The sequence below is a fragment of the Orcinus orca genome, chromosome 10 (genome assembly GCF_937001465.1).
Source record: "Orcinus orca chromosome 10, mOrcOrc1.1, whole genome shotgun sequence".
NCBI lineage: Eukaryota > Metazoa > Chordata > Mammalia > Artiodactyla > Delphinidae > Orcinus > Orcinus orca.
This window is the reverse complement of record NC_064568.1, coordinates 2,114,929-2,142,222: the sequence shown is the minus strand read 5'-3', so window position 1 is coordinate 2,142,222 and position 27,294 is coordinate 2,114,929. Positions and strand designations below refer to the sequence as shown.

Below are 27,294 nucleotides of genomic sequence, written 5' to 3'. Positions count from 1 at the left end.
TCTTGAGAAAGAAAAACGGAGCTGGAGGAATCACACTCCCTGACTTCAGACCATACTACAAAGCTACAGTAATCAAAACAATATGGTACTGGCACAAAAACAGAAATATAGATCAATGGATCGGGATAGAAGGCCCAGAAATAAACCCATGCACCTATACTCACCTAATCTGTGACAAAGGAGGCAAGGATATAAAATGGAGAAAAAACAGTCTCTTCAATAAGTGGTGCTGGAAAAACTGGACAACTACATGTAAAAGAATGAAATTAGAACACTCCTTAACACCAGACACAAAAATAAACTCAAAATGCATTGAAGACCTAAATGTAAGACCGGCTACTATTAAACTCTTAGAGGAAAACATAGGCAGAACACTCTCTGACATAAACTGCAGCAATATCTTTTTGGATCCACCTCCTAGAGTAATGAAAATAAAAACAAAAAATAAACAAATGGAGCCTAATTAAACTTAAAAGCTTTTGCACAGCAAAGGGAACCAAACACAAAACAAAAAGACAACCCACAGAATGGGAGAAAATATTCGCAAATGAAGAGACCAACAAAGGATTAATCTCCAAAACATACAAACAGCTCACGCAGCTCAATATCAAAAAAACAAACAATGCAATTAAAAAATGGACAGAAGAGGGCTTCCCTGGTGGCGCAGTGGTTGAGAGTCAGCCTGCCGATGCAGGGGACACGGGTTCGTGCCCTGGTCCAGGAAGATCCCACATGCCACAGAGCGGCTAGGCCCGTGAGCCATGGCTGCTGAGCCTGCGCATCCAGAGCCTGTGCTCCACAACGGGAGAGGCCACAACAGTGAGGGGCCCTCGTACCACAAAAAAAAAAAAAAAAAAAAAAAAAAAAAATGGACAGAAGATCCAAACAGACAATTCTCTAAAGAATACATACAGATGGCCAAAAAGCACGTGAAAAGATGTTGAACATCTCTAATTATCAGAGAAATGCAAATCAAAACTACAATGAGGTATCACCTCACACCAGTCAGAATGGCCATCATCAAAAAAATCTGCAAACAATAAATGCTGGAGAGGGTGTGGAGAAAAGGGAACCCTCCTACACTGCTGGTGAGAATATAAATTGGTGCAGCCACTATGGAGAACAGTATGGCGGTTCCTTAAAAAACTAAAAATAAAGTACCATATGACCCAGCAATCCCACTACTGGGCATATATCCGGAGAAAACCGTAATTCAAAAAGATACATGGCTTCCCTGGTGGCACAATGGTTAAGAATCCACCTGCCAATGCAGGGGACATGGGTTAGAGCCCTGGTCCAGGAAGATCTCACATGCCACGGAGCAACTAAGCCCGTGCGCCACAACTACTGAGCCTGCGCTCTAGAGCCCACGAGTCACAACTGCTGAGCCCACGTGCCACAGCTACTGAAGCCCATGCACCTAGAGCCCATGCTCCACAACAAGAGATGCCACCGCAATGAGAAGCCTGCACACCGCAATGAAGAATAGCCCCCACTTGCTGCAACTAGAGAAAAGCCCGCATGCAGCAACAAAGACCCAATGCAGCCAAAAATAAATAAATAAATAAATACATTTATATACATAAAAAAAAGATACACGTACCCCAGTGTTCATTGCAGCTCTGTTTACAACAACTAGGACATGGAAGAAACCTAACTGTCCATCAATGGATAGATAATTTATCCAGGAGTGGATAAAGAAGTTGTGGTACATATACACAATGGAATATTACTCAGCCATTAAACAGAATGAAATAATGCCATTTGCAGCAACATGGATGGACCTAGAAATTATCCTAAGTGAAGTAAGTCAGACAGAGAAGGACAAATATCATACGATATTGCTTATATGTGGAATCTAAAAAAATGGTACAAATGAACTTATTTACAAAACAGAAATAGAGTCACAGATGTAGAAAACAAACTTATTGTTACCAGGGGAGATGGGGGAGGGATAAATTGGGAGACTGGGTTTGGGAGATCACACCACTATATATAAAATAGATAACTAACAAGGAGCTACTGTATAGCACAGGGAATTCTACTCAATACTCTGTAATTATCTATATAGGAAAAGAATATAAAAAGGGTGGATATGTGTATATGTATAACTGATTCACTTTACTGTGTACCTGAAACTAACACAACATTGTAAATCAACTATGCTCCAATAAAAATTTTTTAAACTGATGGAAAATGATTTTTTAACCTACAATTCTATACCCTAACTATCAATCAAGTATAAGGGTAGAATAAGGATATTTTCAGACATAAGAGATCATAAAACAAGTGTCTCCCATTAACCTCTTCTCAGAAAGCTACAGGAGGATGTGCTCCAGCAAAATCAAAGAGGAAACAAAGCAAGAGCAAGACACAGAATCCAGGGACAGGGACCCACCAGGAGAGGAACAGGGGACTCCCAAGGTAAACAGCAGCACTAAACTGGCTGGTTCAAAATAAGCGAGGACTAGGCAAGCACTGCTGCTGTAACAAGGAAGCATAGGCCTCCTCCTGAGTGGAGGGTCGCTACCTGCACCTGAAGAACCCTGTGGTGTAGCAGAGGAGACCTCACACTTGGTAACTCCTGATCCCAAGAACCTAATCTCTTTGCTGTCTAGCTGTGAGATCCTAAATGAGGAAATGGGGTTGATGATCATACTTCTCATGTAGGGCCACTGTGGGTGAGGGGCGACAGGCGATGGGCAGATGGCTGGGAAAAGCAGCTCTCAAACAAGCTGGCCTGGCTCACTCTTACCTCTAGTTCACTGAAGGACACAGACCGTGATGGAAGGCAGGAAACACACTTGATCTCTATGGTTAGGGGGTTTAAGTCCCGCTTTTGCTCTTCAGTCATGAGGGGAACTTCTGTTTTTAGGGTCAAAAAACAATCTAAGACGTTGGCCGACCTCCCACTGCCATGACTCACGACAGTTTGCCATCCTGCAGGGAGATACACACAGCGTTAGAATGTTATTCAGAATGGCCCCGAAACCAGCACAGGAGGGATCAGGCAACCTGAGAGCCAAAGATAAAATTACACCGAAAAGAGGAAAACTTTAAAAAATAATAGTTGGGAAACATCTACAGGCAGTATGTCTGCACCACTTTTTCAACTGGGGTCCCATAGGTTCTCTAAGAGAATTTCATTTTGTGATTTAATATTGATGATCACCTTGTGAAATAAGCATTTCCTGAATCATCTATAGGCTATAATCAGGAACAATGACGCTTGGGGCCCACCCCCAGTCTCATGGGCTTAGTCTGGGCTGTAGCCTCCACACTGGGATTTTTAAAATCTCTCCAAGTAATTCCAGAACCACCAGACTTGCGCTGCGAGTCCCATAGTTACTGGCCGTATGTGGATATTTATGTTTAAATTAATTAAAATTAAATATAATTTAAAATGCACTTCCTTCAGACTTCGCTGTTGGTCCAGTGCTTAAGACTCCGCGCTTCCACTGCAGGGGGCACAGGTTCAATCCCTGGTCGGGGAACTAAGATCCCACATGCCGCACAGCATGGCCAATAAATTAACTAATTAATTAATTAAGAGGCACTTCCTTCATCACATGAGTCCCACGTCACATGCTCAGCAGCCATGTGTGGCTATGAGCAGACACGGAACAAGTCCTTCACTGCAGAAAGCTCTGGAGCACTTCTCCAGGCAGTTCTCTTAGACTAGAACACATTCAGGAACAAATAACACCAGTGTCTGTGTTTGGTGCCCAGCGGCGTCACTTTCACAGTTGTAATCCAGGGAGGGAAGTGTAGGTACTGACATAGAACACAAGTGGCACATTCGAGCCAAACCCAGCCTGGAACACCTCCTGCTGTGACAGTTGTGCAACAGTGCGACTGCAGAAAAGGGTGGGTGACTTGACCACTGCAGGGCACGTGCGCAGCTGTGAGAATACTTTTCTCGCAAAAGGGGCCCATACATTTCACCAGGTGGAGAGACACTGGTGAAGGCCAAAAAAAAAAAAATGCTCCCGATTTGCAGGCAGATTTTTCAAACCCTAAATCCGACTGTTAGGCATCATGGGACCTACGACAAGTCAGAGGCTCTTTGAGGCTCGATTTCGTCGTGTGCAAAATGGACAGAGATACCACCTTTCTTAGGGTTAAGAGGATGAAGAGGGATTATGTACGGGAAGGTGTCAGGAACACTGCCCCTCCTAGCACAGGGTCTGCGCTCAAAAAGACCAATTCTATTTCTTTCATGATGCTGGTAAATATATTTTTAGGGCATGTGAGAGCCCCATCACTCACACTCAGAAAGAGCAGTTGCTTCCAGAACAAGTCCTGGGCCCGAGGTGTACACTGTCTGCCTGGGCCGTGGGCATCTCCTGGGGACCCCCCACTTCTCCCTGTGACTCTCTTCAAAACCAACTCATTAAGACCATAGCCAATTCTGATTTGTGTTCTAGAACTTTGCCAGCCTTTTCATAGAAGATTGTCCAGTTTAGAAAGACTCTCTAGTGCAAACACCTACTCATATCAACATTCAGAAATCTCAGGTGATGTCAGCCATGATCCAGGGCAGGGATCTAAACCTCAGCACTACTGACACTTGAGGACTGATAATTATTCGTCATGAGGACCACCCTGTGCATCATGGGACATTCAGCAGTGTCCCACTCCCACCTGTGACACCCAAAGATGCCTCACAGAGTGCCAAGTGTCCCCGGGGGCATAAGTGCCCAAGGTGAGAACCACTGTCCCACGTAAGGAACAAGGCAAGGGCAAGTGGCCACCACAGGGTCTGTGCACCTACAGCTGCCGGACTTGAACACGATAGGTCCAGGGATGTCAAGTGATCGTCCAAGGACTCTTGGCCAATATGCAGCAGAACCAGTGTCGAAACCAGTCCTGCGTAGCTAAAAGTGTGGCCCCTTCTCTGTGAAGTAAACATAAGAGTTCACTCCAAACACAGAACCTTTCTAGACACTTACTGGCCAACAATATTTACCACTAAGGTATGCAAAGTCTGCGGCCTAATATTAAATTGAAGATGGGGTTTCCCTGGCAGTGCAGTGGTTGAGAATCTGCCTGCCAATGCAGGAGACACGGGTTCGAGCCCTGGTCCAGGAAGATCCCACATGCTATGGAGCAATGAAGCCCGTGCATCACAACTACTGAGCCTGCGCGCCACAACTACTGAACCCACGTGCCGCAACTACTGAAGCCCACACGCCTAGAGCCCATGCTCTGCAACAAGAGAAGCCACCGCAATGAGAGGCCCGTGCACCGCAACAAAGAGTAGCCCCCGCTCGCCGCAACTAGAGAATGCCCACACGCAGCAACGGAGACCCAACGCAGCCAAAAATAAACACAATAAAATAATTTTACAAAAATTAAATTGAAGATGACTAAAAATAATCATTCTAGTTGTGGAATAATCTTATGCTATTCTATTTTATGGCAAAAAGAAACCTACAATTGGCCTGCTGCACCACGGCCACTTGCAGTCATGACCACAAGCTGTGGCCTCGGTGCCAGGGAGCAGGGATCTTTCTGCCCCCCTTGCCGGAGGCCCAGGGCCCTACACACAGCCCACCCAGATGTCCGGGCGAGGCAGCTGCCACCTCTCACCAGTAACCTGCCTGAGCTCTGCCGTGCGCAGGGCTCCCCACCAAGCTGTTTACACACATTATCTCTCATGATCCTTCCTACAGCCCCCTGGGGTGGGAGTTACTGTCCCCATTTTACAGATGAGGAAACTGAGACTCACAGAAAGCAGGCGACCTGCTGGTAAAGGGCTGAGCCAGGATTCAAAGTCTGTTTGTCGCTCTTGCAATAACTGTCACTGTACAGGGCCATGGCGGCACAAATTAAACGGGGGGGGAGGCCCAGGCACCTCTTGGCTTCACCTGCTGGAAATGGTAACACCGGGCACACCAGGACCATTCAGCATCTCCCTCCCCTCACAGCAAAGTAAGGAGCAGGTCAGGCAGGTCCCCTGGGGCCCGCCCACCTGGAGCAGCACCGGCTGCTTCTGCGTTCAAGACCAAAGAAGCATGAACCAAAGTCACTGTCCCAGGCGGGGCCACGTGGCCGCTGCGTGAAAGGCCCGGTCCTCCTGGACACGGCTCAGCAGTGGGTAAGAGTCTCTGAAAACTCACTTTGGGTGAAACTAATTTTCAAAAATCCATCTAAACGTGTGGACAAAAAAGTTAATAGTTCCTCAAAACATATCGACATCAACGCAAGCGCTTGTGGAAATAAGGATTTTCCCGGCACCCCCGGCACTGGACTCTGACCCTATGGGGTTTCACTGACCCTCCGTGTCTGCCTAAGTTTCTCCAGATAGGCCAGAAGGGGGCACTCGTTCACCCTGATGGCCAAAAACCCCACAATGAAACGTGTGAAATTATTTTCTCTAAAAAGAAGAGAGTTCCCCCCATATTCCCTTTTTAAAATAAAGTCACATAATTTTACCCAAAATATATTCTGAGCCTTCCATTATCTAAACATATGGACATAATAAATACCTACTTATTCTTTATCAAACTGAGTTTATAAACCGTGACAGATCTTACAAAGCAAATGAAGCAAACCCCTGTTCTGCCACTGAGCTGTGTGCCTTCAGGTTTAGCTGCTTCACTTCTCTGAGTTTTGATTCCTCCCTGAAAAAATCGTGACAATGATAACCACGCCCTATACCACCAGCACCAGTTCACTGGGAAGATCAGAGTTGGCCGTGAGAAGTAAATGATAGGGCATAAATACTGGTCGCCTTTCCTCATTTCCTTTACTAGACGTCTTTGTAAAAATCTGCAGGAACGTGTTTATACCAAGTAGCATCTTATTTAGCAAACAAAACCATGACGTTTCTTTTTTTTTTTTTTTTTTTTTGCGGTACGCGGGCCTCTCACTGTCGTGGCCCCTCCCATTGCGGAGCACAGGTTCCGGACGCGCAGGCTCAGCGGCCATGGCTCACGGGCCCAGCCGCTCCGCGGCATGTGGGATCTTCCCGGACCGGGGCACGAACCTGTGTCTCCTGCATCGGCAGGCGGACTCTCAACCACTGCGCCACCAGGGAAGCCCATGACGTTTCTTATTCTCACGTTTGCTTGGACTTTGGAATCAGACCTAGGTTCAAACCCAGGCTTCTCTTACTCGCTGCGTCATCTTGGCCGAAGCGTTTGACCTCGCTGCGCCTCCATTTCCCGCTCTGTATAGTGGAGACACGCCCACTTGGCGGGGGTGGCTAAGAGCGTAGGGCAGGGGCTCGGCCACTGCGAGTGTCCTGTTTACCGGCGTTCTAGCCACACGGGTCAAGGAGACCGGACGCTGCTGGGAACGGGTGTGGCTACCTGCGAGGAGCGGCATCACCGCCAGCTGCATGGCGAACGTGCCCTGCTTCCCGTGGCCTGCCAGCCTGGAGTCTGTCTCCATGCGAGATTTCTCCCTCCTCCTCTGGCTTTTCCTCCCCGCGTCTGATTCTTTCCGTTTAACTGTGAAATCAGAGGAAGGGAATAAACGTTAAGAGGAGCTCCTGTCCCAGAGGCTGTACGTGGCTGCTTCACGCGGCAGGGATGCGGAAGGCTCTGGGGGCTCCCTGGAGGCAGAGTCTGTGCTCCTCGTCTATCCCAGCAACCGGGAGACGCATCCCAACGCGGACAGCAGTCGTCGGTTACACGCAGCAAGAAATTACGGGGTCCTGATCCCCCAACTCGCCACTACCCAGAGCCAGCTGTGACGACACCAGCACCACACAATACCCAAGTTCTCCTCTCTGTCGGCTTATAACCTCAGCGCAGCGCTGAGGGTTGGGCTTTGAAGCTGAACCACCAAAGTTCTAGAATCAGCTCTCTCCCTCCTGCAGGGAAAGCGCCTTAACCATTCTGAGCCTCGACGCCCCCGTCTGTCGAATGGGGGCAGCACCTGCTTCCTCAGGGCATCGAGAAGAGTCAGTGGGCAAAGGCACATAAGATGCTCATCTCAGCACCCAGCTTAGATCAAGAAGAAAAAGGAGATGATAAGACACATAAGTGTGGGTAACTAAAACCATGAGCTATAGGTTCTGTGACAGAGAGACCAATAGGACAGACCATTGCAGGCAAGCCCAGAAATACAGCCACACACATAGGGAGACTTAACAGAGGCCAGAGGTGGCATTTCAAATCAGTGGGAAAAGATGGACCAGTCCATCAATGATACTGACTGTCCATCTGGAGGCAAATGAAATTATAGGGCACCTCGTTCCGTATGCAAAATGAGTTGCACACTGAAGGTGGAAAACAAACACTTCAAAATCATTAGAAGAATATTTGGGAGACTAGACTGCCATCTGTTTGAGGAAGGGTCTCTCAAGTGTTACCCAAAGTACAAACTGGACGGCAAGAGGTGAACACCCGGGGTACACAACAAGACACCCTACATGAAGGGAAAGGGTAAGATACAGACCCCAGCCTGTGAGGTTTACAGTGCACAAAACTACGCAGAGTTATTCAAAAGACCTTAAAAAAAAAAAGGTTTGGGGATCAACAAGAAAAAGAATTTAAACACAACAGAACGACATAAGTGAAGAAATGGGAATAGGAAAATGACCTAAGTGCTGACCAGATAAGCATTCTAGATAGTCTCCATCCCTATAATCAGGAACTGGGCCCCTGACTATGCAAGGGTGATGTGGAGAAGCGCGAATTCTCGGGGTTGCTGTCAGGAGGGCAAAGAAGTACAACCGGGACCCTCAACAGGCAGCATACCCTGAGCGGTCACAGCGCATTTCCTACGCCCGTGATCCCACCGGGCATGCACCCTACACCCTCCAACGCGTGCGCTGGAACCCCGTGCAAGGACAGTTCCTGGTAAGAGCAGGAAACTGGTGACTATTCAAACATCCCTCAGCGGGGCCTGCAGGGATGAAGGGGGCACTAGCCGACAGGGCACTTTACAGAAGGTAGAAGGGGCTGGACTGAGATGTACTGACACCAATAAATCTTAGAAATAAAGTCGAGAGAAAGAGCAAGCTGCTGTTAAATACGCATGCGTGGAGTCATTTCTGTAACTCACGAAACCAAAAATCACTATAGGGCTTCCCTGGTGGCGCAGTGGTTGAGAGTCTGCCTGCCGATGCAGGGAACACGGGTTCGTGCCTCGGTCCGGGAGGATCCCACATGCCGCGGAGCGGCTGGGCCCGTGAGCCATGGCCGCTGAGCCTGCGCATCCGGAGCCTGTGCTCCGCAACGGGAGAGGCCACGACAGTGAGAGGCCCGCGAACCGCAAAAACAAAAATACAAAAAAAAAATCACTACAATGTTGTATGAACGTGTGAGAAAGAGGGGGGCGGGGGGGGGAGGGTTACACCGATTTCTAGGCGAGGGTGGCTGTACGCTTCTCAAAAGCACGGGAAGCCAAGGGCGCATAAACTGTATCTGTAGCCTCTTATTTCTTTAAAAAAAACAGAAAAGAAAGAAAGAAAAGAAAAAAGGAACAAGAAGGAAATAAAGGAAATATGGCAAAATATTAATACCTAAATTGTGGGTACATCGTTGTACATTTTTCTGTGTACTTTTCTCTACTTCAAAAAAAGAAGCATGGCTTGAAAACCTCATTAAAATGCTTAAAGGACATTAAAAAGCACTGAGGCTGTTTAACCTGGAAAGAGAAAACTCGGAAGGAGTTGCAAGGTGTTCCTAGTCTTTTAGGGCCTGAAAAACAGGACTGATGTTACTCCCCTACATCTCCTACGGCCAGTGAGGAGCCTGACTCCAGAAGCTTCAGGGTTGGACTAGAACCGGGAAAAGCAGATTGACTGAGGGTTAAGGAAACGATTTGCAGCAGTTACAGCTCAACAAATGGGAAACGGGAAGCAAGTGCCCCGGCTCTAGAATTTTCCACGTCATACTGGAAAAACAACCGCTTGCTGAAACACTGCTGAGGAGATCTAGGCCAAGAACGAGGAGGTAGATTCAGGGACCCGAGGGTCCTTGCTGGGAGTCGGACACAGATCATATGCTTTCAGGAGTGCCATTTCCCTCATTCCACAGTAAGAAGCAAATGGCTTCTCATCTTCCAAAGACAGTCTCTCCACCCCCACATCCCACATACCCACCCTACACAGCATCTATCACATAGAAGTGTAATTATTTATCTGGAAGTCTCTGGTCAATATTAGAGATTTTCATGTTTCCCATACACACAACACCATGGACCAGGAGCACAGAAATACTGGTGGAGTGGGAAAGGATGGGATGGGATGGGATGGGATGGGATGGGATGGGATGGCATGGCATGGGATGGCATGGGATGGGATGGGATGGGATGGCATGGGATGGCATGGGATGGCATGGGATGGGAAAGGATGGGAAGGGATGGGATGGCATGGCATGGCATGGGATGGCATGGGATGGCATGGGTGGCATGGGATGGGAAAGGATGGGAAGGGATGGGATGGGATGGCATGGGATGGCATGGGATGGGATGGGATAGGATGGATGGATGGATGGACGGACGGATGAGGTGAGATGGACCGGGTAAGTTAAAATTGCATGTAGTAGTTTTTACTTTTGAATAAAATTTGAATCTTATTGAAGTATCCTGAATTTGAAATATTTCATAATTCTTTTCCAGGTCTACTTATACTATAAATTTCCGAAGTCCCATCCTAACTTACTTTGAAATGTTTGCTTTTCCAACAAGTTTGTTAAGCTGCTAAATGACGGCCTCTCAATTAACTCCTCCATCTCTGTCATGGTTGCCCCTCCCAAAGCAATAACTGGTCTTGAAGTACCACATCTAGAAAATTCACAAAGAGAAAAATAAATGAAAGTGAGAAAAATCAGGGACCAGATCTAGTAATTTATTTACTGGACTGCATGTAAGCAGACTTTTAAAAATATAACACCGCATTCCTCTAACCCACTGCTTCTCAAGTTTCAACATGCATATGAATCACTGAATAAAATGCAGATTGTGGTTCAGCAAGCCTGGGGTGTCCCTAAGATTCCCATTTCTAACAAGCTCCCAGTCATGCTGAGGCTGGCAGTCTGCAGACAAACTTGCATTATCATTTATGATGGAAAAAATAATATATTTTATAAAAAGCAACTGAAACTCTAAAATATTTAGGAATTCTTTTACAGGAATTATCCACAACAACTATAGGAAGAAAAAAAATCAACCCTATTAAAATTCATAAAGGAGGAGCTGAATTAGGCGAAAAGATACACCATGATCATGGATGGGAGAACTACAAAATGTAAAAATGTCAATTCACTACCCTGAGAAAACCATAAGTCAAAAAGAGTCATGTACCAGTCCCTCCGATCAGGAAACTTGCACAAGCCTCTTAGATAGCCTGATCCACCAGAGGGCTGACAGCAGAAGCAAGAAGAACTACAATCCTGCAGACTGTGGAACAAACACCACATTCACAGAAAGACAGACAAGATGAAAAGGCAGAGGGCTATGTACCAATTGAAGGAACAAGATAAAACCCCAGAAAAACAACTAAATGAAGTGGAGATAGGCAACCTTCCAGAAAAAGAATTCAGAAGCATGATAGTGAAGATGATCCAGGACCTCGGAAAAAGAATGGAGGCAGAGATCGAGAAGATGCAAGAGATGTTGAACAAAGACCTAGAAGCATTAAAGAACAAACAAACAGAGATGAACGATACAATAACTGAAATGAAAACTACACTAGAAGGAATCAATAGCAGAATAAGTGAGGCAGAAGAATGGATAAGTGACCTGGAAGACAGAATGGTGGAATTCACTGCTGCAGAACAGACTAAAGAAAAAAGAATGAAAAGAAATGAAGACAGCCTAAGAGACCTCTGGGACAACATTAAATGCAACAACATTCACATTATAAGGGTCCCAGAAGAAGGAGAAAGAGAGAAAGGACCAGAGAAAATATTTGAAGAGATTATAGTCGAAAACTTCCCTAACATGGGAAAGGAAATAGTCACCCAAGTCCAGGAAGCACAGAGGGTCCCATATAGGATAAACCCAAGGAGAAACATGCCGAGACACATAGTAATCAAACTGGCAAAAATTAAAGACAAAGAAAAATTACTGAAAGCAGCAAAGGAAAAACAACAAATAACATACAAGGGAACTCCCACAAGGTTAACAGCTGATTTCTCAGCAGAAACTCTACAAGCCAGAAGGGAGTGGCATGATATACTTAAAGTGATGAAAGCGAAGAACCTACAACCAGGATTACTCTACCTGGCAAGGATCTCATTCAGATTCGAGGGAGAAATCAAAAGCTTTATAAGCAGAAGCTCAGAGAATTCAGCACCACCAAACCAGTTCCAAATGCTAAAGGAACTTCTCTAAATAGGAAACACAAGAGAAGAAAAGGACCTACAAAAACAAACCCAAAACAATTTAAAAAATGGTCATAGGAACATACATATCGATAATTACCTTAAACGTGAATGGATTAAATGCTCCAACCAAAAGACACAGGCTTGCTGAATGGATACAAAAACAAGACCCATATATATGCTGTCTACAAGAGACCCACTTCAGACCTAGGGACACATACAGACTGAAAGTGAGGGGATGGAAAAAGATATTCCATGCAAATGGAAATCAAAAGAAAGTATACTCATATCAGATAAAAGAGACTTTAAAATAAAGAATGTTACAAGAGACAAGGAAGGACACTACATAATGATCAAAGGATCAATCCAAGAAGAATATAGAACAATTATAAACATATATGCACCCAACATAGGAGCACCTCAATACATAAGGCAACTGCTAACAGCTATAAAAGAGGAAATCGACAGTAACACAATAATAGTGGGGGACATTAACACCTCACTTACACCAATGGACAGATCATCCAAAATGAAAATTAGGAAACAGAAGCTTTAAATGACACAATAGACCAGATAGATTTAATTGATATTCATAGGACATTCCATCCAAAAACAGCAGATTACATTTTCTTCTCCAGTGCGCATGGAACATTCTCCAGCATAGGTCACATCTTGGGTCACAAATCCAGCCTCAGGAAATTTAAGAAAATTGAAATTATATCAAGCATCTTTTCTGACCACAACACTATGAGATTAGAAATGAATTACAGGGAAAAATACCATAAAAAACAGAAACACATGGAGGCTAAACAATACGTTACTAAATAACCAAGAGATCACTGAGGAAATCAAAGAGGAAATCAAAAAATACCGAGAGACAAATGACAATGAAAACACGATCCAAAACCTATGGGATGCAGCAAAAGCAGTTCTAAGAGGGAAGTTTATAGCTATAAAAGCCTACCTCAAGAAACAAGAAACATCTCAAGTAAACAATCTAACCTTACACCTAAAGGAACTAGAGAAAGAAGAACAAACAAAACCCAAAGTTAGCAGAAGGAAAGAAATCATAAAGACCAGAGCAGAAATAAATGAAATAGAAATGAAACAATAGCAAAGATCAATAAAACTAAAAGCTGGTTCTTTGAGAGGATAAATAAAATTGATAAACCATTAGCCAGATTCATAAAGAAAAAGAGGGAGAGGACTCAAATCAATAAAATAAGAAATGAAAAAGGAGAAGTTACAACAGACACTGCAGAAATACAAAGCATCCTAAGAGACTACTACAAGCAACTCTATGCCAATAAAATGGACAACCTGGAAGAAATGGACAAATTCTTAGAAAGGGATAACCTTCCAACACTGATCCAGGAAGAAACAGAAAATATGAACAGACCAATCACAAGTAATGAAACTGAAACTGTGATTTAAAATCTTCCAACAAACAAAAGTCCAGGACCAGATGGCTTCACAGGTGAATTCTATCAAACATTTAGAGAAGAGCTAACACTCATCCTTCTCAACCTCTTCCAAAAAATTACAGAGGAAGGAACACTCTCAAACTCATTCTATGAGGCCACCATCACGCTGATACTAAAACCAGACAAAGATACTACAAAACAAGAAAATTACAGACCAATATCACTGATGAATATAGATGTAAAAATCCTCAACAAAATACTAGCAAACAGAATCCAACAACACATCAAAAGGATCACACACCACGATCAAGTGGGATTTATCTCAGGGATGCAACGATTCTTCAATATAGGCACATCAATCAATGTGATACACCATATTAACAAATTGAAGAATAAAAACCATATGATCATCTCAATAGATGCAGAAAAAGCTTTTGACAAAATTCAACACCCATTTATGATAAAAACTCTCCAGAAAGTGGGCATAGAAGGAAGCTACATCAACATAATAAAGGCCGTATATGACAAACCCACAGCAAACATCATTCTTAATGGTGAAAAACTGAAAACATTTCCTCTAAGATCAGAAACAAGACAAGGATGTCCACTCTCACCACTATTATTCAAGATAGTTTTGGAAGTCCTAGCCAAGGCAATCAGAGAAGAAAAAGAAATAAGAGGAATACAAATTGGAAAAGAAGAAGTAAAACTGTCACTGCTTGCAGATGACATGATACTATACATAGAGAATCCTAAAAATGCCACCAGAAAACTACTAGAGCTAATCAATGAATTTGGTAAAGTGGCAGGATACAAAATTAATGCACAGAAATCTCTTGCATTCCTATACACTAATGAGGAAAAATCTGAAAGAGAAATTATGGAAACAGTCCCATTTACCATTGCAACTAAAAGAATAAAATACCTAGGAATAAACCTACCTAGGGAGACAAAAGACCTGTATGCAGAAAACTATAAGACACTGATGAAAGAAATTAAAGGTGATACCAACAGATGAAGAGATATACCATGTTCTTGGATTGGAAGAATCAATATTGTGAAAATGACTATACTACCCAAAGCAATCTACAGATTCAATGCAATCTCTAACAAATTACCAATGGCATTTTTTACGGAACTAGAACAAATCATCTTAAAATTTGTATGGAGACACAAAAGACCCTGAAGAGCCAAAGCAGTCTTGAGAGAAAAAAACGGAGCTGGAGGAATCAGACTCCCTGACTTCAGACTATATTACAAAGCTACAGTAATCAAGACAATATGGTACTGGCACAAAAACAGAAACATAGATCAATGGAACAAGATAGAAAGCCCAGAGATAAACCCATGCACCTATGGTCAACTAATCTATGACAAAGGAGGCAAGGATATACAATGGAGAAAAGACAGTCTCTTCAATAAGCAGTGCTGGGAAATCTGGACAGCTAGATGTAAAAGAATGAAATTAGAACACTCCCTAACACCATACACAAAAATAAACTCCAAATGGATTCAAAACCTAAATGTAAGACTGAACACTATAAAACTCTTAGAGGAAAACATAGGAAGAACACTCTTTGACATCAATCACAGCAAGATCTTTTTTGATCCACCTCCTAGAGTAATGAAAATAAAAACAAAAATAAACAAATGGGACCTAATGAAACTTCAAGGCTTTTGCACAGCAAAGGAAACTACAAACAAGACGAAAAGACAACCCTCAGAATGGGAAAAACTATTTGCAAACAAGTCAACGGACAAACGATTAATCTCTAAAATATATAAACAGTTAATTCAGCTCAATATTAAAGAAACAAACAACCCAATCCAAAAGTGGGCAGAAGACCTAAACAGACATTTCTCCAAAGAAGACATACAGAATCACATGAAAAGCTGCTCAACATCACTAATTATTAGAGAAATGCAAATCAAAACTACAATGAGGTATCACCTCACACCAGTTAGAATGGGCATCATCAGAAAATGTACAAACAACAAATGCTGGAGAGGGTGTGGAGAAAAGGGAACCCTCTTGCACAGTTGGTGGGAATGTAAATTGATACAGCCACTATGGAGAACAGTATGGAGATTCCTTATAAAACTGAAAATAGAATTACCATATGATCCAGCAATCCCACTACTGGGCAGATACCCATAGAAAACCATAATTGAAAAAGACCCATGCACCCCAATGTTCACTGCAGCACTGTTTACAATAGCCAGGTCATGGAAGCAACCTAAATGCCCATCAACAGACGAATGGATAAAGAAGATATGGTACATATATACAGTGGAATATTACTCAGCCATAAAAAGGAATGAAATTGAGTCACTTGTTGAGACATGGATGGATCTAAAGACTGTCATACAGAATGAAGTAAGTCTGAAAGTGAAAAACAAATATCGTATGTTAACACACATATGTGGAACCTAGAAAAATGGTACAGATGAACTGGTTTGCAGGGCAGAAGTTGAGACACAGATGTAGAGAACAAACGTATGGACACCAAGGGGGGAAAACCGCGGTGGGGTGGGGATGGTGGTGTGCTGAATTGGGCGATTGGAACTGACATGTATACACTGATGTGTATAAAACTGATGACTAATAAGACCTGCAGTATAAAAAAAAAACAAAAAAAACCCAACTAATACTAAACTTTCTTTGGGTTATTTGTATGGAAATATGTTAATATAAATGTTTCAGACATTACATGAAATTTCTAAAAATCTTATATGTTCTGGTATAATGTTATAAGTCATAATTCTAGTTATTACTTTAAAGTGTATATCTCAGAAATAACTAAATTTCCTTGTCAATTGCATAATTATGAACTTTCATCAAATCTTTAACCGTGGACAGTTTTAAGTCTTTTGTCATTTACAGACAGTTCTGGGTGTACTCTGATGCTTTTGCAAAAATGTTCCTATAAAAGGGTTTCATCTTCAAGGAATTCATGGAAAAGACTCTGACAAGTACAGGTTTCTGGTAACTGACTATACTGCTGAACTGAATGAATAAGCATTTTCAGAACTCTAATGGAAAACTGATGAACTCATAAAAGTGCTAACAAAAGATCAAGATGAAAAAAAATTACATGGGACTGAGTGAACTGATGAGGATGATTATAATTTTTGTGACTTTCTGTTTGAATAAAAAAAAATCCCCTCCAAGAATAAAAAAATAAAAAAGACACATGCACCACAATGTTCATTGCAGCACTATTTACAATAGCCAGGTCATGGAAGCAACCTAAATGCCCATAGACAACGAATAGATAAAGAAGATGTGGTACATATATACAATGGAATATTACTCAGCCATAAAAAGGAATGAAATTGGGTCATTTTTTGAGATGTGGATGGATCTAGAGATTGTCATACAGAGTGAAGTAAGTCAGAAAGAGAAAAACAAATATCGTATATTAACGTGTATATGTGGAACCTAGAAAAACAGTACAGATGAACCAGTTTGCAGGGCAGAAATTGAGACACAGATGTAGAGAACAAACGTATGGACATCAGTGGGGGAAAGCGGCGGGGGCTTGGGGGTGGTGTGATGAATTGGACGATTGGGATTGACATGTATACATTGGTGTGTATAAAATTGATGACTAATAAGAACCTACTGTATAAAAAAATAAAATAGGGCTTCCCTGGTGGCGCAGTGGTTGAGAGTCCACCTGCCGATTCAGGGGACACGGGTTCGTGCCCCGGTCCGGGAGGATCCCACATGCCACGGAGCAGCTGGGCCCCTGAGCCACGGCCGCTGAGCCTGCGCGCCTGGAGCATGTGCTCCGCAACAGGAGAGGCCACAACAGTGAGTGGCCCGCATACCGCAAAAAATAAATAAATAAATTAAATAAAATAAAATTCAAAAATTTTTAAAAATCTGTTGTTGATGATAATACTACTATTGGATTATTATCACTATCCACACAGACATAAAAAAAAAACAAAGGGGCTTCCCTGGTGGCGCAGTGGTTGAGAGTCCGCCTGCCAATGCAGGGGACGCGGGTTCGTGCCCTGGTCCAGGAAGATCCCACATGCTGCGGAGCGGCTGGGCCCGTGAGCCATGTCCGCTGAGCCTGTGCGTCCGGAGCCTGTGCTCCCCAATAGGAGAGGCCACAACAGTGAGAGGCCCGTGTACTACAAAAAAAAAACAAAAACAAAAACACAAAAAGAGTTATGTACCACAGTGTTCATTGCAGCACTATTTACAATAGCCAGGACATGGAAGCAACCTAGGTGTCCATCGACAGATGAATGGATGAAGAGGATGTGGCACATATATACAATGGAATATTACTCAGCCATAAAAAAGAAACGAAATTGAGTTATTTGTAATGAGGTGGATGGGCCTGGATTCTGTCATACAGAGTGAAGTGAGTCGGAAAGAGAAAAACAAATACCATATGCTAACATATATATGGAATCTAAAAAAAAAAAATGTTTATGAAGAACCTAGGGGCAGGACGGGAATAAAGACACAGACCTAGTAGAGAATGGACTTGAGGACACAGAGGGGGGAAGGGGAAGCTGGGACAAAGTGAGAGAGTGGCATGGTCATATATACACTAGCAAACGTAAAATAGATAGCTAGTGGGAAGCAGCCACATTGCACAGGGAGATCAGCTCAGTGCTTTGTGACCACCTAGAGGGGTGGGATATGGAGGGTTGGAGGGAGGGAGACGCAAGAGGGAAGAGATATGGGGATATATGTATATGTATAACTGATTCACTTTGTTATAAAGCAGAAACTAACACACCATTATAAAGCAATTATATTCCAATAAAGATGTTAAAATATATATATATATATATATATATATATTCTGGGGGGGGAGTCAATTCTCCCCAAATTAATCTGTAAATTCCTGCAAAAAAATTTTTTAATCAACACTTTAAAACATGTTCTGAGTCACGTTGCTGTACAGAAGAAATTAACACAACATTGTAAATCAACTATAATTCAATAAAATTTTTGAAAAAAATGACATGTTCTCTGGTTCTTCCCATCCTATGCCGTCAAGCCACCAGCTGGGCCTCCATTCTCCCTGACTCCCCACAGCATCTGAGAAGCCTCCTTTGCTGGACCCTCATTAGGCTACAGGAGGCCCCAAGAGCAACCACACTCCCAACAGGAAAGGCTGTGGACTCAGTTATCTGAAGGTGTGGGTTGGGATCCTGGCGTTACCAACACTCTCAAGATGACCAAGAATTCTAGTTGTATAACTTTGTAAAAATCACGTAACCTCTCAGTGACTTTATGGAGGAAATGGAGATGGTAATACCACCCCACAGGGTGATAATGCTGACGATTAAATGCGATACAGGAACGCACGCAACAGCATGGGGCCCGACACACAACACACACTCAAAGGCACAGCACGCCTCTCTCCGTTCCGTTCATCTCAGCTGGATTGCGTGAGATCGAACATAACTGAAGTTACCAAAAATCGACATGACTCTGGGTGAGAATCTGTGGGGCAAGTACAAGAGGAGCTTCCACTCCCACACCCCAAAATAACACAGGGCCATCCTTACCGTACTGTGTCAAGATCTTCCGTCCTGAGCAGCTCTTCATCGTCCTTGGTGGTCTTGGGAAGAGTTGCCTTTTCTGCTGGGTGAGAAGCCAGTAATGTTAGCCAGCGTCTCCAAACTTCCTGTTCTATACGAGTTCACTAAGGCACACGCAATGCCAGCCCCCGGGCAACAGTCCCCAAGCATTCAGTATAAAGGTCTGTCAATAATACGTGAGTAATGAATGAATACACAGAATAACTATGGTTACTTCGGACAAATGGAGGCAAGAGAAGGCCCCTCGGTCCTTATCTAACCCCTCAGAGAACAAAAAAGAAGAAAAGTCTATCATCTGTTCAACTGTCCACTTCAGCACCGTAGAGAATACAGAAAACACCCCCCACGATTCCTAAGTTCCCACCAACAGGGAATAGTTAAGCACATTACAGTGCCGCCAGCAGAGGAAATATTACAAAGTAACCACAGATGAAGTTTACGGAAAGTTCTTAAGGAAACAGGACAGTGCATGTGATGTAGTAATCTCAGAACAGAAAATTATGTGCCCAGAATAACCTCATCCGTGTAAAAAAAAAAAATCTTAGCACAAAAACAAAGGAGTTGCCATAATATGATAACCAAAATATTACGTTTGTCCCTGGAGACAGAACGATAGCTTATTTTCCCTGCTTGTTTTATGCTTTTGTAACACCTTACGGAAAAAACCCGAACGAATTTTTTGGCCAACCCAGCATATTCACTGAATATTCTGAAAAGCAAACAAAAAAAGATGTACCTAACTTCTACGGCTAGGAAAGGTTTGGGTTTTTTTTTTTTTTTTTTTGGTAAGTCACAAAAATGAAATGGCAAGAATCCACAATGAAAGAGTCGTGCAGGGAGAGCCGCGCCCACTTCGGAGGGTGAAGGGGCACAGCACAGCCACCGCACGCGCGGGGCGGACGCCAGTGCACATGTGCCACTCCAGCTACGCCAACCAACCACCTTCCCTGCCGGGGTCTCCACTCACCATGTCCAGACCTGAAGCATTTTCTTGCTTTTTCTGGCTTCCCTGGTGTGTGGTCCTGATGCAGCTTCGCTTTGATGTGAATGCCCTGTTCAGACGATCTTCTCTGACTTAAAACCAAATGTTTCACCTCCTCTAGAATGCAGGAGAAGAAAGCATCATGGACTCAATCAGAAATACACACTGGGGCTTCCCTGGTGGCACAGTGGTTGAGAATCTGCCTGCTAACGCAGGGGACACGGGTTTGAGCCCTGGTCCGGGAAGATCCCACGTGCCACGGAGCAACTAAGCCCATGCACCACAATTACTGAGCCTGCGCTCTAGAGCCCACGTGCCACAACTACTGAGCCCGCGTACCACAACTACTGAGCTCACACACCTAGAGCCCATGCTCTGCATCAAGAGAAGCCACTACAATGAGAAGCCCATGCACCGCAACGAAGAGCCGCCACAGCTAGAGAAAGCCCACGTGCAACAACGAAGACCCAATGCAGCCAGAAATAAATAAATTTAATAAATTTTAAAAAAGAAGATAACTTCTTCATCAACAATGAAATATCAGATAGGGAATGCGAACAACAATCCCTTTTAAACTCACACCCCCAAAAATAAAATATTTAGGAAAAAATCTGACTAAGGAGGTGAAAGACTTATACACTGAGGACTATAAAACATAAATAAAGGAAACTGAAGAGGATTCAAAGAAATGGAAAGATATCCCATGCTCTTGGGTTGGAAGAATTAATAGTGTTAAAATGGCCCTACTACCCAAAGCAATCTACAGATTTAATGTGATCCCCATCAAACTACCCATGACCTTTTTCACAGAACTAGAACAAATAATCCTAAAATTCATGTGGGACCATAAAAGACCCAGAATTGCCAAAGCAATCCTGAAGAAAAAGAACGAAGCAGGAGGCATAGCCCTCCCAGACTTCAGGTGATACTACAAAGCTACAGGAATCAAAACAGTGCGGTACTGGCACAAAAACAGACATATGGATCAATGGAACAGAACAGACAGCCCAGAAATAAACCCATACACCTATGGTCAATTAATCTTCAACAAAGGAGGCAAGAATATACAATGGGAAAAATACAGTCTCTTCAGCAAGTGGTGCTGGGAAAGTTGGACAGCTGCATGCAAATCAATGAAGTTAGAACACACCCTCACACCACACACAAAAATAAACTCAAAATGGCCTAAAGACTTAAACATAAGACATGACACCATTAAACTCCTAGAAGAGATCATAGGCAAGACATTCTCTGACATAAATCGTACCAATGTTTTCTGAGGTCAGTCTCTCAAAGCAACAGAAATAAAAATAAACAAATGAGACCTAATCAAACTTATAAGCTTTGCACAGCAAAGGAAACCATAAATAAAATGAAAAGACAACCTACGGAATGGGGGAAAATATTTGGAAATGATGCAACCATCAAGGGCTTAATTTCTAAAGTATACAAACAGCTCATACAATTCAATAACAACAAAAAAACAACCCAATCAAAAATGGGCAGAAGACCTAAAAAGACATTTCTCCGAAGACGACATAAAGATGGCCAATAGGCATGTGAAAAGATGCCCAATACTGCTAATTATTAGAGAAATGCAAATCAAAACTTCAGCGAGGTACCACCTCACATTGGTCAGAATGGACACCATTAAAATGTCTTACAAATAACAAATGCTGGAGAGGATGTGGAGAAAAGAGAACCCTCATACACTGTTGGTGGGAGCCACTATGGAGAACAGTATGGAGGTTCCTCAGAAAACTAAAAATAGAATTACTATACAATCCAGCAATCCCACTCCTGGGCATATATCCAGACAAAACTATAATTCAAAAAGATACATGCATCCCTATGTTCATAGCAGCACTATTCACAATAGCCAAAACATGGAAACCACCTAAATGTCCATCAACGGATGAATGGATAAAGAAGACATGGTACCGTGAGGACATGGGGAGGGGGAAGGGTAAGTTGGGATGAAGTAAGAGGGTAGCATTGACATATTTAAACTACCAAATGTAAAATAGATAGCTAGTGGGAAGCAGCTGCATAGCACAGGGAGATCAGCTCGGTGCTCTGTGACCACCTAGAGGCGGGGGATAGGGAGGGTGGGAGGGAGGCTCAAGAGGGAGAGGATATGGAGCTATATGTATACATACAGCTGATTCACGTTGTTATACAGCAGAAACTAACACGACATTGTAAAGCAATTATATGCCAATAAAGATGTTAAAAAAAATGATGCGGTACATATATACAATGGAATATTACTCAGCCATAAAAAAGAATGAAATAATGCCATTTGCACCAACATGGATGCAACTAGAGATTATCACACTAAGTGAGGTAAGTCAGAAAGAGAATGACAAATGCCATATGATATCACTTATATGTGGAATCTAAAATATGACACAAATGAACCTATCTATGAAACAGAAACAGACTCACAGATACAAAGAACACATTGGTGGTTGTCAAGGGGCAGAGGCCTGGTAGAGGGATGGAGCGGGAGGTTGGGGTTAGCAGATCTAAGCTATTATATATAGAATGGATAACAACAAGGCCCTACTGTACAGCACAGGGAACTATAGTCAATATCCTATGATAAACCATAATGGAAAAGAATATTTTTAAAAAGAAGAATGTATACACAAATAACTGAATCATTTTAGTGTACAGTGGTAAACATTATAAATCAACTATACTTCAATTAAAAAAATATTGATTAAAAAAAGCTCCTCCAAAATAAAACAAAAAGATAACTTCTTAAGTGGAAAAAGGCAGGACTTAAGACAGTATGTACACTGGATCCGTCTTTGTTAAAATTTTGTACCCAGTTGTAAAATGCACAGGAGAATGTTAGCAATGGCTGTCTCTGCTCAGACATCATATGATTTTAATTTTTTCTCCCTTTGGCTAATCTACCTCTAAATTGTTTTGCAAAGTGAACACACACTGATATTTTTAACGGAAAAAATTAGTTAACTTAAGAGGCAGTGATGCCAGGCGTGGGACAGGGTTCAAGGAGGTGCAGTGGCCCCAAGGACGGTCACAGCAAAAGGCCCATGGGCCCTCACTGAAGGGCCTGTGACACCCGTCCTCCTCCCTTTTCCGGCCGGCTGATTCCATTTACCCTTCCAAACTTGTCTCCATGGCCCCTTCTCCAGGAAGTCCTCCTGGTACACCCACCCTGGCACCTCTGCTCCAGGGTAAGCCCACTGCCACGCAGATGTTTACCAGAAATTTGGGCTCGGCAGCTCCGGGGCAGGCCCTGGAATCTGCATTGAGGCTGCACTCCAAGTGCGTCCAATGTGGGTGGTTTAGAGCCCACGCTCTGAGGACATGGGTCTTTCCTTTGGTCCAAGTGAGAAAAGAGAACGTGAATCCCATTTTCTCACCCAGGACTAGTAGTTTAGAGGCAAATCAGTGATTTTCAGCCAGGGGCGATTTTGCACCTGCAGACAACGTCTGAAGAAATTTCTAGTTGTCACAGCTGGGAGGCTAGTCCTGACATCTAGTGGGTAGAGGTCAGGGATGCTGCTAACAGCCCTCCAGTGCCCAGGACGGTCCCTGCAACAAGGAACAATCCGACCCAAGATGCCCACACTGCCGAGGTTAAGAAACCCGGGACAGCAATGAAAGATTAAAACTCGAAGCCCCAAGCCCCCAAGGTCAGGAAGGCTCTCTGAGGAGCGCAGGCTGGAAACCGGAGAAAAAACTTTCCAGTCACACAAAACTGGGTTCTGATTCTGGCGCTGCCTCTCGCTACAAGCAAGTCCAGGCCTACTTTGCTCATGGAAAGTGGGGAGGGCTGTACTTGTCTGGAAGCCACGATCAGCAGCTGTAACAGCACCTCATTCCCCCCATTCTCTGGAGCACGTCGACATTACCTTCTAATATCTCTGAAAACTGGGATGTATCTTACAAGAATGCTGCTGCATATTTTAAGTGGCAGCATTTTATTATAGTTTTAAAATTCCCTCTGCACAATGCAATCCTCCTTATTGCGGGGGGAAGGGGGCGCACTCCCACCACCCTGCCCCCAGGCATCTGGCCAGACGAAGGAGGTGCCCAAGGTCACCATTAGCTCGGGATGGAGACAGGGTTCAATTCAGCTGCGTGACTTCAACCTAGGCCTCTCTCCTTTGAGGGGAGTTCGAAAGGAGACTTTCTGGCACTGATACAGTAATTTTTACATGAGGAAGAGTCTGAAGGGCCTAATGGAAACAGGGCTGTGGGACTTTCGAGTTTTCTGTTTCGTTTCTCGATAGCCTCTAATTTTTTTGTTCAGGGAGCACACCAGACTCATCCTGGGACACAGGCCGGTGGTGGGTGCCCGCCTCAGCACTGCTCAGAGTGGTGGCTGACGGGCGGCACACAGACTTGGGGCGCCCTTCCCATCGCCACACATGCCCTGGAGGGAGGGGGGTGTCACTGCGCTGACAGAAACCAGCGTGGGCCCCAGGAAAACCAGATGCACCAAACGAGGAGATGCTGGCTGGCTTTTCTGCTGTTACCAGTGAGAAGCCACACGCCTGCGGAAACATTTCAAATCAAACATGAATGCCATGAACTCACCAAAAGATCCTGCATCTTCCAGAAACCCAGAAGGTTTTAATCGATAATTCTTGGCTTTTTTCGAAACCTTGTCCTTGGTGTCCCAGAGCCTCAAGGTGATTTTGTGAAAATTTATTTTCTTTAGTAACTCCTTTGTCATGTTGATGTTAAAACTTTGGGTCCACGACACCCAGACCCTGTCCCCTTCTTGCCATGGCCTGATGGTCTGTGTAAAAGGACAACAAGAGACTCTCAGCGTTGAAAGCTCAGAGGCCAAGATCTGACCGCTGCCACGATGTGGAAGGCCCTACCTTCCGCTTGTCTGTCTGTGCATCCCACTCCCTCCTGGCTCCCAACTCACATAGGGAATCAGGAAATGGGTGCCGCAGACAGGGGCCTGCCCGCCTCTGGGTTGCTCGGAAAAATAAAGTAAAAGCAATTCCCTGCAAAGAGTGTCCCCCCAGGGACTCCCCATCCTGACCCAGAGCCCTGCCCCAGGCGGGAGTGTGCGTGTGTGTGCGGGTGGCGGGTGTGCACACACACGTACTCACGTGTACACACAGAAAGAAATAACAAGAGCTGCCAAAACTTTTGAAACACCAAAGAAATTATTAGGTAAAAATACCTTCAGAGAAAATCATAGAGTTGCTATCAGTATTATTAGGTTCATGCAGATTCCCATCCAGTAGGCCTAGAGTGGCGACCAAGATCCTACATTTCTAGCAAGTTCCAGGGGAAGTGAGCATCCTTTGTGGCTCTTGTTATTTCTTGTGAGTATCAGACTACATGCAAGGCCACACACACACACACACACACACACACACACACACACACTCACTCACACTCACACTCACAACACATTCACCTTTATTCCTGAATCCAGGAACACTTTGGCCAAGGCTGGAAACACCACCACATCGACCTTTTTAGGCTCCCCATCACCAGGCAGGAGGAAGTACTCGATGTGGTAGTAATGGCGAACCTTTGCAATAGGTTTGTCCATTTTAGGGTGTCTCCTGTACTGTGCAACCAAACTTGAATATTTTCCTTTGTGACCTAGAAGATACAGATGTAATGAGACTTGTTCTAACCTCACTTGGGAAAGCAGACCCGTCTCCACAATTCCCCGGAACGAAGAAGAGCCCAAGGCTGGAGGAGGTGCCGTGTGCAGACTCCCCACTGCCACCCGCTTGGAGTTAAGATGCATGTCCGGTCCTCCCAGCCACCAGAGGAGCAGCCCCAGGGCTGGAAGCCAGTGTGCGGAATTATAGCGCGTGACTCCGAGGTGAGCATCTCCTTAAATTTTTTTACTGTAGGCACTTACCTGCCTGCCCCTAGTCTTGACAGTAAGAGGCAGGTTAAAAAAAAAACAAAAAAACCCCACCAATACAGGGTAGGATAAATTAGACACATACGATGGAATACGATATAGGTGTTTAAAACAAACAACAACAAAGTAAAGCCAGGTCTGCTCATGTCCTCTAAGATATCTAAGAGGTCATCAGATTTTTAAAGAGCAAGTTGTAGAACAGGATACACAGGACCTCATTTCTCTTAAGTAAACAATTTACATAAACATTCATAAATAAATTCATAACTATTTAGGTATTGAAGGAAAAAACATTGAAGCTAGAATTTTATATCCAGCCAAAGACAGATCCTTCGAAGGTACTGGCGCCATAAAAATACTCTCAGGCGAGGTCTCGTAAGTTGAGCTGCACAGCAATCTATTTTGTAAACGCCTTTGGAATAAGTTCCCAACTAAGAAAAACAAATCTGGGAGATGCTGCAAGAGATGTGAGGATTAAAGGTAATCAAATAAGCACCAGTTTCCTTTTGGGTGGTATTTGCAGATGTCTTTTTCCAGGCTCTTTTGCTTGCTATCAACCAACCAAAGATAAAAAGCACCATTATGGATAGAGGAGGTCACACACAATGACCAAAAATTCAATTCACCAAGAAGATAGGTCAATTCTAAAACATGGTATACACCTAACCAAATAGCCTCCAAAATATCTGAAGCAACCATCAGCAGAACTACAAGGAGAAGTTGAAATTAATCATCGTGGGGAGATATTTCAGGCAGAACAACAAAAAAAGACATATCAAAAAATGGAGTACTTCTTGATATATCTAGGAATACACCTACTTAAGGAGGCAAAAGACCTGTACTCCAAAAACTATAAGACACTGATGAAAGAAATCAAAGACTACACAAACATATGGAAAGATATACCACATGTTCTTGGATTGGAAGAGTCAATATTGTTAAAATGACCATAATATCTAAGGCAATCTACAGATTCAACACAATCCCTATCAAACCGTCAAAGACATTTTTCACAGAATGAGAACAAAAATTTTTTAAATTTGTATGGAAACACAAAAGACCCTGAAATCTTGAGAAAGAACGGAGCTGGAGGAATCATGCTCCCTGACTTCGGACTATACAACAAAGCTACAGTGATCA

At 43.6% G+C, this 27,294-nt stretch overlaps 1 protein-coding gene across 1 annotated transcript in view; it reads right to left on the bottom strand.

The window, feature by feature from the left end:
• The window catches only part of CFAP92 (cilia and flagella associated protein 92 (putative)), a 173,343-nt gene that overhangs the window by 111,219 nt on the left and 34,830 nt on the right, over positions 1-27,294 (bottom strand). Inside the window, exons 13-19 of the mRNA XM_049693712.1 lie at positions 25,690-25,880; positions 24,846-25,050; positions 20,253-20,384; positions 19,253-19,328; positions 10,622-10,743; positions 7,317-7,457; positions 2,756-2,940 (exon numbers count right to left, since the gene is read on the bottom strand). Coding sequence (XP_049549669.1) covers positions 2,756-2,940; positions 7,317-7,457; positions 10,622-10,743; positions 19,253-19,328; positions 20,253-20,384; positions 24,846-25,050; positions 25,690-25,880 — 1,052 coding nt within the window. The remainder of the gene's footprint in view (positions 1-2,755; positions 2,941-7,316; positions 7,458-10,621; positions 10,744-19,252; positions 19,329-20,252; positions 20,385-24,845; positions 25,051-25,689; positions 25,881-27,294) is intronic.